The sequence below is a fragment of the Columba livia genome, chromosome 4 (genome assembly GCF_036013475.1).
Source record: "Columba livia isolate bColLiv1 breed racing homer chromosome 4, bColLiv1.pat.W.v2, whole genome shotgun sequence".
In the NCBI taxonomy this organism is placed as follows: domain Eukaryota; kingdom Metazoa; phylum Chordata; class Aves; order Columbiformes; family Columbidae; genus Columba; species Columba livia.
Genome location: NC_088605.1, coordinates 66,860,237 through 66,874,235, shown reverse-complemented (window position 1 = coordinate 66,874,235; position 13,999 = coordinate 66,860,237). Strand labels below are relative to the sequence as shown.

General features: G+C 39.2%; 1 protein-coding gene across 12 annotated transcripts in view; it reads right to left on the bottom strand.

Annotated features, from left to right (window-relative positions):
• Positions 1-13,755, bottom strand: part of PRDM5 (PR/SET domain 5) — an 83,940-nt gene extending 70,185 nt beyond the window's left edge. For 4 of the 12 annotated variants that reach the window (XM_065062174.1, XM_065062180.1, XM_065062176.1 and 1 more), the window contains exons 1-2: positions 13,446-13,754; positions 8,344-8,427 (exon numbers count right to left, since the gene is read on the bottom strand). In XM_065062174.1, coding sequence (XP_064918246.1) covers positions 8,344-8,427; positions 13,446-13,538 — 177 coding nt within the window. In that variant the 5' untranslated portion in view covers positions 13,539-13,754. Of the gene's footprint in view, positions 1-1,849; positions 1,973-8,343; positions 8,428-9,009; positions 9,514-10,528; positions 13,413-13,445 lie in introns of those variants that run through there. The other 8 variants (XM_065062177.1, XM_065062179.1, XM_065062168.1 and 5 more) reach the window with 8 other exon arrangements.
• Between the last annotated feature and the right edge of the window lie 244 nt (positions 13,756-13,999).

Genomic DNA, 13,999 nt, shown 5'->3' with positions numbered 1-13,999 from the left:
CTTGAAGTTTAATGCTATGGTACTGTTGGGGGGGTGCTGCTTTTCATTTTTCAACATGAGCCTGAATCAGTCTATAGTTGCTATTTATGAGTTTGTAATTATTTTTCCAGTCTAAGGCAATGAGAATTTTAAAAATGCCTTTAATGTAAATATGAAATTTTTATTGTGGCCCTACTTAAGCAGCGGGGTTGGACCAGGTGACCTCCAGAGGCCCCTCCCAGCCTCACCATTCTGTGGCTCTGTGACTGTCACCTTGGGAAGTAATGCCTGCTTGTTACTGGAACCATTGTTTCCATTAGGAATGTGGGCAGAATGAGTGCAGGCAAACCATAAAAGCAAGCTCCAAATTCACACAAAAATACACGTTAACAGCATATTCACCTCCTGAAAAGCCACCTGCCTAGCAGAAGTGCTCCATCGATCATACTGTAATAATCTTCCAGTTCTAAATATGTAATCCACAGAGCAGAACCTTACTTTGGGTGAAAATTGTTAACATTGCAGTTTAACATCTCTGAGTAACTAAACTTAAGCTAATAGCTTTATGATTTAGGTACCAAAGCATGGGTTAGAGAAGCCCACCATGCAGGCCTTATGAAGATTTCCATCAGATCTGGAATTGGGTTGAAAAGAAAAGCAATCAAGATCCTATTCTATAAACCATAAATTACACTATCAATCTTTGCATCCATTCTTCTTCATTTGCCTGATCTTTAAATTACATAGGAAAAATTTATATTCACTTCAATAATATACCATCATCTCTGTTGTGCTTTCTCAGTCTCTGCCAATCCACAAACAGACATTAAACACAAAGACTTAACACGTAAGGAAACTATTGATAAAAGAATACAATATATCCCTTTAATACACACTGTATTTTCTATTGCTTTTTTCACCACATGAAGAAATAACACTGCATCAAATACACGGATGTGTACTTAACGTGAACTAGACTGGCAACATTTTTCACTGGCTGCATGGGTAGGTGAGTTTCCTAAATAAGCAATTGATCTTTGAGCACCATGGCAGTGAATCCCAACCTTAATCAATACTTAAAACAAACAAACAAAAATACCAGGTCTTGCCTCGCAAATATATTTCTCATACTCAAAGCCAGATAATCTTGGTAGTTAAATAAAAAGCAAACAAACAATCAAAAATCTCCCAACTACACAACACCAGCAACTCTACATTTTCAATAAAAAGTGCATGTAAATACCATCCATATTTAACTATTAATGAATTGAAATGAAGTTTGGAATACGTTCCAAAGGGTGGTCTCTACACTAACAGTCCACTGAAATCCTCAGTCATCCTTCTGCTTTGAAGCATGACCATCGAATGAGAAAAATCAGCTTAATTAGATTACATATCAACAAATACAGGCTAAAATGTTTACACCTGTGTCTGCCTGCAAATCTGTTCTGATATCCAAGCAGACAGGATCAGAGATGGCTGTCACTAAGACAGATGTTGCACCGCAGGCCCAAGCAATTCTGCTAGCCACAGCAACAAGGGATTTTCCCTCCTGCATCCCCCAATCTGTGGCACTGGAAAGCATGAGAAATATACTGTGTAGCTTAAGTATATTCCCCCTAACCCTGATAGTTGCACCAGCTATAACAACAAGGGAAGAAAATGGGATGATAGTGTCAAGCTGCTTATGTGCTCCTAAAGAAATTTAACAAGATACTACAATTTACCTCTCTACACTACAGAACTAGGACTCAGCAAGTACATTTCTGGAGCACCACATGAAAACTCCCCCCCCATACTGAACAACGTTTCTTAGCTTCCTTTATCTCAGATAACCCTCTTTTAGAAACATTCATACAAATATCCTTACCATTTACTCCATATGAGACCTGGAGAACTACGCAGGATTCATTCTGCAACAAAGCTCCCAGTCTGCTCACAGGGGCATTCTTTCTAATCACCCAACCACTCCAAGAATCATCATGACAACCTGCCTGGCACAACTATTGCTGGAAGGAAATAGTTGGAAAACTGAGGACGTCTTTCTGGGAGAGGAAATGAAACATACTTTTGCTTATCACAAACTAAAGTAGAAAAATTTCTATACAGTTGATATTAGCTCAACTAAGCAAAATCTTCCAGGTAGCTTGAGAGTGTTCCTTAAGATCCTCAAGCTACAGTGGTAAATTCAGAAAGGATTTTTAAAACTATTTTAATGGGACTTGAATACAAGCACGGAAGTATTTCTAATTGGTTTTCTAAAGTCACCAAACTAAAAATGCTCTTAAGTAATGATACCACTGCTAAATAATAAAGGATTTGGTCTTCTTCATAGATCAGAGACCTAGAAGAAGTATATGATGTACCTATAGTCAACATAGTCAGTGAAAGACCTACAAATAGTCCTCAAAAAACTAGACACAAGTAACTGATAACATACTATAACGTCTTGTTTTGTTTAAAAACAGAAAACAGGACCTTATCCCTATTTCCTCTAAATAAAGGGGTAAATCCACAAAAGTTGAGGCTGCCTGCTGTAGTTCAATCAACCATCTTAGTCTAGGACCCACCTATTGATGAGGTCCTTTCAACCACTGAGACCAAAATGTCCTGTAGTTTCTGTAACCAATGGAGACACCTTGGAGTTTCTACTACCGGTGAGTGATATGACCAGACAGGCAGTCACCTTTGATTTCCCATGGCAAGTAATTAAGTAGCAATTTGTTTCATACCTAAGTATAGGCAGACTTTGGCATGAACAGAGAACAAGGCTGATTCAACTTCATGCCTGATAACCCATGGCAAGAAGTTGCCCCATTTTACACCACCTTTAATTAATTGTCAGTCACTACAGCCAAAAAAACTAATATGCATACACATATCCGAAGCATGCACCAGACATGAGAACACCTCAGACTGATGTGTCTAAGAACTATTTTATTGTGAATAAACACAAAAGTTGTCACTGAACTAATTTAGTCAAATGGCTTCACAGTAAGATGTAATATCTGACATTCACTGTTATTGCATGAGTGGTTTTACCTCAAGATCAATCAGGACATCATTGAATTATGCCACATTAATGAATACCATGTCACTATTCAAGTATTCAGAAAAAAATGAGCTCCTGTTCATCATATAAGCTACCATATGAAACCCTATGCAGGCTTAGATAATGTCTAAGCTGCTTGTAATGCCCATTAACAACATGTACTACCCCATATGCTAGCCTTTTTCTCTCCAATGAAATTACATCCAGATTTTAAAAATAGATCCAAAGTTGTCATGTATGCTACTTCAAAATGCTCACAAATGCAATTGCAAACACTCTACCTTGCACACCTGGCAAGAAAATAATAAAAAGAAAAATCACTGAAAATAAGCAGATGGTTGTCTTTGCTGAAGGCAGTAAACACACTGCCTGCTTTCTGGAAACCATTTTCTAAACCCTTAGAAATTTCGAAAATCTGTGTTCATTCAAGCAGTCATGTAAAGAAAAGCATTGTTTTCTGCACTGCATTTTTTCAATTAGCTGAAAACATGATTTTTATTGTTAATAGAATAGAACAGCTACATTCAATAGTTCTGCATCCTCAGTTTCAGACTCCATCACAGAGCTCACTACAGAGTAGAAATGTACCTTTTAACATGCTGTAGAAAGCATTTAAAAAACACTTGCAAAAGAAACCTGAGACAGCAACTGTTGATTTGCTTACTCTCAAAGAAGTATTAGGACATTAACAACATGGTACATTTTTTTTCAGCCAAAATAGAGAACAAAAGTTTTCCATGTTGAGGAAGCTGCTGCTGGTACAGTGTTGTTTGACCTTGTCAGAGACAGAATGGTTCAGAAAGCTCATTCCTAGACTTCTGTTAACATTTTGTGGAGTTTTCACAAGAATAACTGAACTTCATGTTCACTGGAAGGATATCCAAATTTCCTAAATCTCCTTATGCAAATTGTGTCTGATTTTCTGCAAATTCAGATTAGAATACTAGTGCCTCAAACCCATCAACAAGTACTTTCTAACACCTTAAATAAATCATATAACTGAAGATGTGAAGCTAACATGCCCAGTCACTTTCAGGAGTAGATTCTTCTCATCGCCAAAATCAGAAGATCACTAGGGTACCTGTTCCAAAAGCCACTAACATCAAAATAATACAAAGTCATACAATTGACCTGAATAAAGATTACTAAACCAAGCTTTAAAAGAGCCGATTAATAAAATGTAGCTAAATAAATGAACTGGTAAGAATATTAATAAATATTTTGGTCACCTATCTATCCCAGTGAAGACTTATTGAAAAAAACTGAAAATCTAAGATGCAGATTTGGAACTGAGATAGAGCAAAGTCACTGAAAATTCTACTATCAATGTCTGACTGTTGTATGTAGCAGAAGTTATTCTCAATGCAAGTTACTTAAAATGCATCCAGATACATTTGTCTAAGAAATTAGAAAAAGAAAAATAATCTAAAAATTAAACAAAGATTCATGTGAAAAAACATTAAAAGCAAACAATTTTAAATATAAGTTCTACCTGAAGAGTAATGACTGGGAAGGTAGTCTTCATATGGAAAAACAAACAAACCAACCAACCACAACCTACATTACTAAGAACTAGATTTCTAATATTACATTCATCTTGAGAGCAAGCAATGAATTCCTCAAATTAAGATTTACTTCATCATGAGACTCAGATTGTCTTAACACCTTATATGTAAAAGCCTTCCTATGCCAGAATCACATCTACAGGCAAAACACCTCACCATTGGATTAAAATGCTTGACTTCTCATACCTCAGTCCTAGACATTAAAGCTCTGATCTAAAAGTGGTTGTAGCCAATAGCAGATTTTTTTGTTGCCTTCACTAGCTTTCAGGTAGGTTTATTTAACTGCAAACAATTGTAACTGCAAAAGTGTTGAGAGTAAAGTAGTAGAAACATACATTCATTTCATTTCCTAATATAAATAAACATGAAGTTTACCTTCCATTGAAAGACTGATTTCTGGCATGTTTCTGTTCTTCTTGGTTTTAATATAACAATGAAGAAGACAATCTTGGCAGATAGACAGAAACCAAGCCTGAAATATGTAACATTGAGAGCTACACAGCATATTACATGCCATCCAATCCCGACCAATATTTCTTTATGGTATGTCAGATTATTTGAGGAAGTACTAAGTCTTTCCAGCCCTCCCTGTTTTAACATTTGCCAAAGTCATCACCAAAAGTATATGCTTGCCATAATGAAATAGTAGTGAAATGAACGTCACTTTCTTGGTTAGCAACTATAAAGAAAATAAACTGAATGAGTATCTTCCCTTTGCAAAGGGACATCTGAGCCCCCAGAGGCAAAAGTTCTGTGAACTTTAATACCTAAAGATTATTCTGTTCTTGCCCTAAAGCACTTGCTATTCTAGCAAATACATATAATTTAAAAATGCTATGCCAAGTATGCTAACAGACTAACAAGGCAGCATTTAAAGTAAGAGTTAGTGGGATACTAAGAATAAGAGCAAACCCCACAATTCATCAACAGCAACTAGCTGTGTGCATAACTAGTACAACATGCAATTCAGTCTAAGAGATAATGTCACAGGGGTTGGGGGATAATGGGGAGGTTGTTTTTTGACCAAATTAAAGAGCACAAAGCCATTTGGATGCTTTCTTGACTTTTTATTATTATTACCTATAACTATATGGTTACCGCAGGTTTGGTTTCCCCTTCCCTGCCCCCTCTTTCATATAACTTGTGAATAAAATGTTTTATCACGTAGCTCTTTACAAAGACAACAGGAAGATCAAGGATGCTCCCCTTTCCCTCCAATCCTCTGGAATGAGCAAGTGTAAACCTTTGATTTCTTCAAAACTATGCAAGGTACAGGCAGACTAATGGCATTCTGCTATACTGAATTTAAACACAAACTCTAACACACTCAGAACTTTATTTAATAAAATCACTGGACCAAATAAATTATTCTGGGTTTCATCTTTTCCAAAAGAAAACAATGTTTACAATTCTCTCTCAATGTGCTGTCTTAAAGATGGCAACTTGGAATGCTGGGCTCGCAGAAAAAAAATAGTTTGATCGAAAGAGACCACATCTACACAACTAGAAATGCGTGTGGTAAACTGCCTTACAGAAAACTATTCCACAAAATGGAAGCTCAGATGCCAAGCATCACATACCAAGAAAAGAAACATTCCACTAATGTTCATTTTTACTTGACTTATGAAAAGCCTCTCCTACATAGCCTTCTTTCTAAAGGCGACCTCTCTGAAAATACGTTTTTTTAACTGTCATCAGACTATGAGGTCAGGCTTTACTGTGGCTTCATCCAATAGCCTTCAATTAATTATTCTTAATATTTGGTACAGCTGACTATACACAAACTTGGCTGGCTGCTGTGACTGCCTCCCACAGTTTCTGGAATAACCATCTACTTGGACTGTTCAGCTTTTTACTTTCTACATTCCTGGTCTTGATTTTCAACTTCAGACTACTCTCAACATGATTTAAATTGCATTATAAAAGCTCACGTTCAGATCAGCTTCAGTAGACATTAACAACTTGGGTTCAAATAATCAGGAAGTCGTAAAATTTGGTATGCAGGAGTATTTTACAGGTTGTCAAAACTAGGTTACAAGAAGATATTATAAAATGGTTTTAGAACAGCTCATAAACTCATTTTCTGGTTTGCTGTCAATGGGGTCATATTAGTGTCATCAGTAAATACATGTATTTGCCTTTTGTTTTCTATCTTACAGAAACAGATAAATCTCATTTAATCATCAGCAATGAGGCCTAAAGACCTTCTCATTGCTATAATCCACCCACCATCTCTTCTGAAAACCTTGTTCCAGCTCAAGTATTTTATTGATTTAAAATAACCTGAAGAAACATCATGAAAAGGCAAGTGAGCCAGGGCACATTAACATGTACTATATTCAGCAAACATTTGTAATAAAAGCACGTTATATTGTTTGTATTGTTTTGTTTTCAGCTAAGAACAAAGATTAAACCAGTTGTTCCGAGTACATAACCAAAGGAGACAGGGGACCGAATTGTCTACACCCCCTCTCTGGAAAAGGCTCATCTGGGCACACTCCTAGATTAAAAAAGAGGAACCAAACCAAAAAAAAAGGGAGGGGGGGCAGTGCGGAAGGGGAAAAATAAAGGTACAGGAATCCACATACTTGAGTTAACAGTCACCTAGTAATATTTTGCCACTCACTGTATTTATATTGAATTTGGGTTTAATGAGATGGGCTTTTAGCATTCTCTCACTCATTGGACCAGTTTGTAGAATCTATTTATAGCTCTTCTAAGACCATATCAAAACTATACTCTTTATAAGCCGCTCAACAATGTTAATGCTGGAGTGTTTTTCAAACAAATGCACAGATAGTGCCTTAAACCAGATGTCAAACATAAGCTTTTTTGTATAGTGCCACACAGCATAAAAGTAATAGTCATCCTTCCACTTCTAATCATATCAAGCTGAAAAAGTAGAAAATTAGCCCCCTTCTCAGTGTAAAACAGGACTAAATATGCACTCAACACAAACTGTTTGGGGGGGGAAGGCAATTCTGCTCTAAGAACTAGAGCAGAAAAGAAAGATTACCGAGATGGAACAGAAGCACTAAAAAACAGGTGTTAATAGTAAGTTGGAAATGTTATTACAAGTATTGGTCAGTTAGTGTAATCTCCTCAACTGGTAAACTCAGATTTTTGCTACATGCAAAGACAGCTATGACAGAATCTAGGATGGGTTAAGGACTTAATTACAAGTTCTAGTGTATAAACTAATATTGCTGCCTAACACACACTAAAAAGCTCAGAACAGCCCTGAGATTTGTTGTGCCTTCATCTGCCCACAGCACTAAGTTTTTATTTTGCTAAGGATTTCACAACTACACATTGCATTACAAAGTTAGTAAAATCTGAAAACCTTCATTTTTGAAACAGTTGCCAAACCCTAGCACAAGTGTCACAGCAGCAAATGTTTTATGTTACAGTTCGCAGAAGCTATGAGCCAACATATGTTGATCAGCATAAATCAGTATGTCGGTAAGTTACAATAATTTTCCCATATTCAAATTACTTAAATCTTTTTTATTTTCACATTTTTCAGTAATTTTTCCACAATGTTGATATATTTTTATGTTTTTCTTCATATTTCCCCCCCTTCATTGATTAGAAACTATATTTTGCAATTTCTTCATTGTTTTTAAGAATGCAATCACCTTCCACACAAAAACCCCTATTTTAAAGGCATCAGTAAGTACGAAATCTTGTTACAGTGTCTTTAAGCTCAAAAAAAACCCCAAAATGATGTCTCTCTGGACTACTCACTTCCCACATGAGCCTGCAGTCTGTGTCATCATCCAGTTCTTGCGGCATTCGCTTCTCCCCAGCAAAGGGGCCAAACTTTTCACCCTAAGGAATAATAATAAAAGAAAAAGAATCAGTGGAGGGGGAAAAACAGAAAAAATAAAAGGGGGGAGGGGCAAGTGAATCATCAAACTCCAGCAGAGCTATAATTTTTAGTTTCAAATGGAAAATGACAGTTTTTCTTTGCCATTCTACTATATGCCAAAAAGGTGTACATCCTTTAGGGTTCAACTTCAAGCTCATTCCCATTCTTTTCATCGCTTGGAGAATTTCTTAAAACCATACCTTTCCTCTATATGTTCATGTCCCCTTTGGGAAACAGCATTTTTCTTCATTTTAAATAAGGCTGAAACGTACAAGTTAAATTTCTAACATTTCTTGTAAGATTTTCAGGAAGTACCTTGCAATAGACATCCAACTAAAACAAAATATTTGGCAAGCACAAAGTTTACATTAGACTTATTTGCAAGATTATTTGCAACGCCACTTTTTGAAGTGCCACACATCAAAACACTGAATAACTGAGGTTTTGTTCATACAGAGAGATTCATTTAAATACGCAGGGAGCATGCACGTGTCTGTGAATTAAATTAAGTCTTCATAAGCAAAATTAAAATGTTATACCACCTGCTAGTCATAACACATGCTGTGAAAGCATCCATTGATATGTTCTTCCAAAAGTTTGGGGTATCAGTGGGTTTTTTTCCTTCACAGATGTCACATTAACAGCAGCATAAATTATTTAACTAGTGTTTTCTTTTTACACAGGCCTATCTTTTTTCCCCTCTCCAGTCCTACAAACCAGAATGCAGAATGTTATGTTCCTTTAGGCAGTACTCAGATCAAAAAGCTATATATTCTTTTAAGCATTACAGATTAAAACTATATCATGAAAAGCAACATTGGTATTTCTTGAAAACAACAGTATCTTGGCTAATAAAAGTATCGATCTTGTTCACACATCCCTTCCCCCAGGCACATTCCAGAATTCTAGACGCAGCCTGCTACATGTTTTCCCTCGCCTGGTTTTGACAGACCGCCTACAGGTAGAGTGGAGAGGAAAAAGTGGAATGTAAAACTTCCAGGATCATTCCTCTTAGAAAGAACCTACCAAATAAATAATAATAATAATAATAATAATAAAAAAAAAAAAAAAAAAAAAAGAATGCTGGTATTTAAAATTAAACCTGAAGAGGTAGTAAACAAAACTAGTGTTGCATAATAAGGCAACAGAATTGAGGAGCAACATTTTAAAGTGTCCACAATGAAGATTTCATGAGAAAGAGCAGTAAAGCAGAAGGTAAAAAACACAAGAACAGCAGAAGACAGATGGAGCCTGGAGTAGTAACGGAGACACAGATGTGGGCAGTGATAACAAAAAATGGCACTATGGGACTTCATGTCCTCCACATCTCAGTGGTCTCTGGATTGCCCTTCATCATTTTGCCAATCAAATAAAGTCAGGGTTCCTCCCCTGACAGCTTTACCAATCCTGGGATTTAATACCCTAACGGAATTTCCCTTCTTCCTTTACCTCATCAGCAATGAAGATGAAAACAGGTCATCACAGTTACGTGTGTGCAGCACCCCAGCAAACATACTATTGTCTGATAGGGGCCATGCAGGTACCACATGGGAGGCAATTCACTTCGATCACGTTGTTTGGTTAGGTTAAGGAGGTGGAAGAGTTGAGGTGGTGGCAAAGGAAATGAGCTCTGGAAACACGTGGTCCTGTCCAGCCTCAGTAAAGACAAGGCAGGTCCTTTCTCAGGCAGTCACTTCCTGCCAGGCTGAACTGGTGTTTCCCATTCACTTAGAAAGCAACAGGTAGTTTTGGTGGAAGAAGAAAACCAGCTCACTGCAACTGCTGACCTCAAAGAGGGCATAATTGTATCTAACTCCCTCATTACTCATAGCAGTTGTCAAGATGAGAAGTTGATGGGACTATGATCTAGATTATTTCTATAGAAAGAAAACAAAACAAACTCCATAAATTTAATAAGGAAATTATTTGAAGATGCAATTAATTAGGAACCTGGAAAAAATAGTTTTCCACACTCACTTCAGTGGCAGAATAACACCTTTAAGACAGCATAAAGATAGTAATTTCTTCCTTAAGTACCGTGGAGGCTTCCACAATACTCACCTCAGTAATACTTTCATCCTTACAATCCCAAGGATCCGTAGGTACCTTATAAAGCACCTACCGGGTTATTTACACCCATCACTGAAGCACACATCACCTCTGGGATGAAACACAGAAACAGCTTAATCCTGCATAATGACTCAAAACAAGAAACACCACGCATCATTCTTACCTCAGCTACTCCAAACCAATAAACCTCAACTGCAAAAGTTTTAAGACTTTCTAGAAGCTCAAAACAATGACAAAAGCAAAAGGCAAGATGTCCACCTCTAAAGTAAAGTAAATGTAACATGAACAGGTGATTCAGACTTTGAAGCACTTTTTATAGCCTCTCATATTTTAAGAGGAAGCAGAAATTAGAGACAGCAAAATCTGATGTCTTGAAACACAAAGGTCTATGGGGATGTGTAGTTATTTATTTAGTCTTTAAGAGCATTTTCTTTATATATATATATATTTCTTAGTCCTACTTAATGAGCATACTGTCATATACTAATATATATTGATTAAAAAAATACTAAGACTTCAGCTTCCACTCTGAACAATAAAAGTGAGGCATACAAGACAGTCAACCACAGAAAGTATTGAAGATATGAAAGGCACATCATTCAAATGCCAAAAAAGCTATTTTCAACAGTTGCTTTTGGGAAAGCAGCAGTGACTAATCTTTCAGCCACAGCAGAACACTAAGAAATGGGTCTGATGATGCTGGTGCTGTAATCAAAGGCCAGTTATTGGAACAAATAAATTTACAGGAGAATCACAGCTTCTGTTAAGGTAACAAAACAAAACATTTCTACCTTTTATGATTAGACAAAAGCTTGGAAGCACAGCATGATGCCAAGAGGTGCAAAAGCAGATGGCAGACAACAGCAGCTAAAAATTATTACCTAAACTTTGCTAATAGCAGAATTTTCATAGATGTATTTCATCATGACTTAGCAATTGTATAGTTGGTACTGCAATTTCTGATTATAAGATCATCTGAAACATGTTTTACTTTCAGTTAAGACAACTGCAGTTCTGTGATAGCAATTGAGATAAAATGGTGCAGTATTTGCTACTCAGGAACAAAGATCTTATTTCACAATTAAGCATCATATTCAATACCTTATCCAAATCCCAGAGTTCCAAGGAATTAATCTAACAGCCTTAAGCTATTTTGCGTCATAGCCCTGCAGTGTAGTACTGCTGCTTCATTACTGGACAGGAAAACATGTTGATAGCACTTCAGATGTGATTTTTCTTTTCATGGAAAAGAGTAACACACAGTCTGGCTATATTCAACATACGATCTGTGTTATTTATACATGCACCCTTCTCTGGACAGCTGTGGTGACACACAGTGCTTAGGTATCCAATCATTTTTAGGAACACGCATTTCAACCACTGCCCACAGTGCAACTAAAGAGCTGGTTCCTCAGCCTACCAAACTGCAAAGTCTGTCTGTTAGACACATACTTCTGATCCAGGCCTTGCACACCACAGTTATCTGTGCTCCCAGCACAGATAATTCACTGCCCAACAAAAGACAAGCCTATAACACTGTCACCAGAAATTACAAATAGATCTTACTACAACCACCTTTACCTTCACATTCCACATGCAACATGTCACATTTACAACATTTTGTTTTTGCTAGGGTGTCCTGTATGACATGCTCACACTGGTAGAGCTGCACAGGCAGAGCTCTGACAGCATATACTTTGCCTGTATAAAGGGAGTTCAAAAGCAATGTGGAGTAACTCAGGCAAAAAATGCTCTGTTATTCCTAGCTCAACTCTTAATTGACTTTCAGAATTGATACTAACACATGGATGACAGTTTCAGTGTCACTCTAGACCTTGGTCTATTTCAGAGTCCCAGGGATTAATGTATGTAAGCAGTATATAACCTTCCTTTCTGTGTGAACTCCCAGAGTTTTCAAATGAAACTTCAGAACCTCATTGGAAAACATTAAAGTCAACTGATAAAAAAATCATTCCCCTTCCACCCCCCATTAACCCTTAAGGACGATTTAAAAATGAGAGATCCCTGCCCTGTGGTGCCTAAGCCTTGTCAGCAAAACTACTGAAAAACTGTGCAGCCCTCCCAAACCACTCAGAGCCAAAGCCAGGAGAAAAATAGAAAGCAAAACCTAGAAAACATGTAAAAGCATATACTAATGTAGGGTTCATCATTTTAGATGCACCTATATCTGTACAAAAAAGCCACCTGAATGGTTGTAATTGGGATTTCAGATAATCAAGAGACTTTCAACTCAACTACAAGGTGTCAAGTGACATGACCTGGCTGGGATATGAGAGACCTGCAGTTCAACTCAGCCACATCTTTCACAGGCCTGGCTTTATTATCCCTAAAACGATTAATTAAATTACCCATCCCACCAAGCTCCAAGAGCAGGGGATGACAGGAGCCCACAACCGACAGTTCTTGCACCGCAGAGCAGCACCACGGGTCGAAGCCAGATCCCCAAGGAGGCAGCCCCATCCGGAGGAACCCTACCCTGGGGACAGCGCCAGGAACACAAAAGAAACAGGGGAAAGAAAAAACACACGGAAAACTGTACTCCGACCCCACAGGGCAGCCGGCAGCCCGGCCCAGCCCCTCCGCCGGTGCCAGCGGCCCAGCTGCGGCCCGCACCCTTTCCTGTCCCGAGCGGCAGCGCCGCGGACACGGCGCCCCAGCCGGGGACCGGCTCCCTTTTACTGGGAGGGGGTGACCGGTGCCTCCCCTGCGGGGGCCCGGGCGGACGGAAGTGGAGCCAGCGCCGAAGTTGGAGCGGGGCAGCCCGGCCGGCGGCGGGGGCGGAGGAGCCGCCCCGCTCTGCGCTGCTCCGCCGTGCGACGTGGCAGCCGCTCCCCGCCGGGGCGAGCCGTTACCCGCCCCCCCACACTTCCCCGCGGCCGTCACTCACCTTTTTAACTCTACGAGCCGTGTAGAGCCCCATCCCGTCCTGTACCCGCGACGACTTCAGGGCGAACCGGTCCGGCACGTACATGCCCAGCATTTTGCACCGATTCGGGCCGCTGCCTGCTACGGGGTAGGCGGATTACCGGAGACTTCCATTGCACCGGGGGAACAGGCAGGAAGAGGGGCTGGTTGCGGGGCTCTCCCGGCTCCTGAGGAAGAGGGGAGGAGCCAGGCCGGGGCCCCCAGCGCTGCCGGGCAGCGGAGCCGCGGCGGGACAGGACGGGGGCAGGGGGCGCGCGGCCGCTCCATGAAATCACGGCGCATAAGGCGCAGCCCTAAAGGAGAACGAAGATGAACATATCACAACCGTGTTTGGGCTAAAAAAATAAAACTCTCTGTCTTCTCACAACGTACTGAGCAGGGGCATCCTACTCTGACTAATACTAAACACCATGTAGGTGGAACAGGTGTGGTCGTTATCACCTAAGAGAACGTATCCTGTGGGCAATTGCCAATCTAAAGACACATAAGTCTTCAGTTTTGGTCAGCCTACCCCTC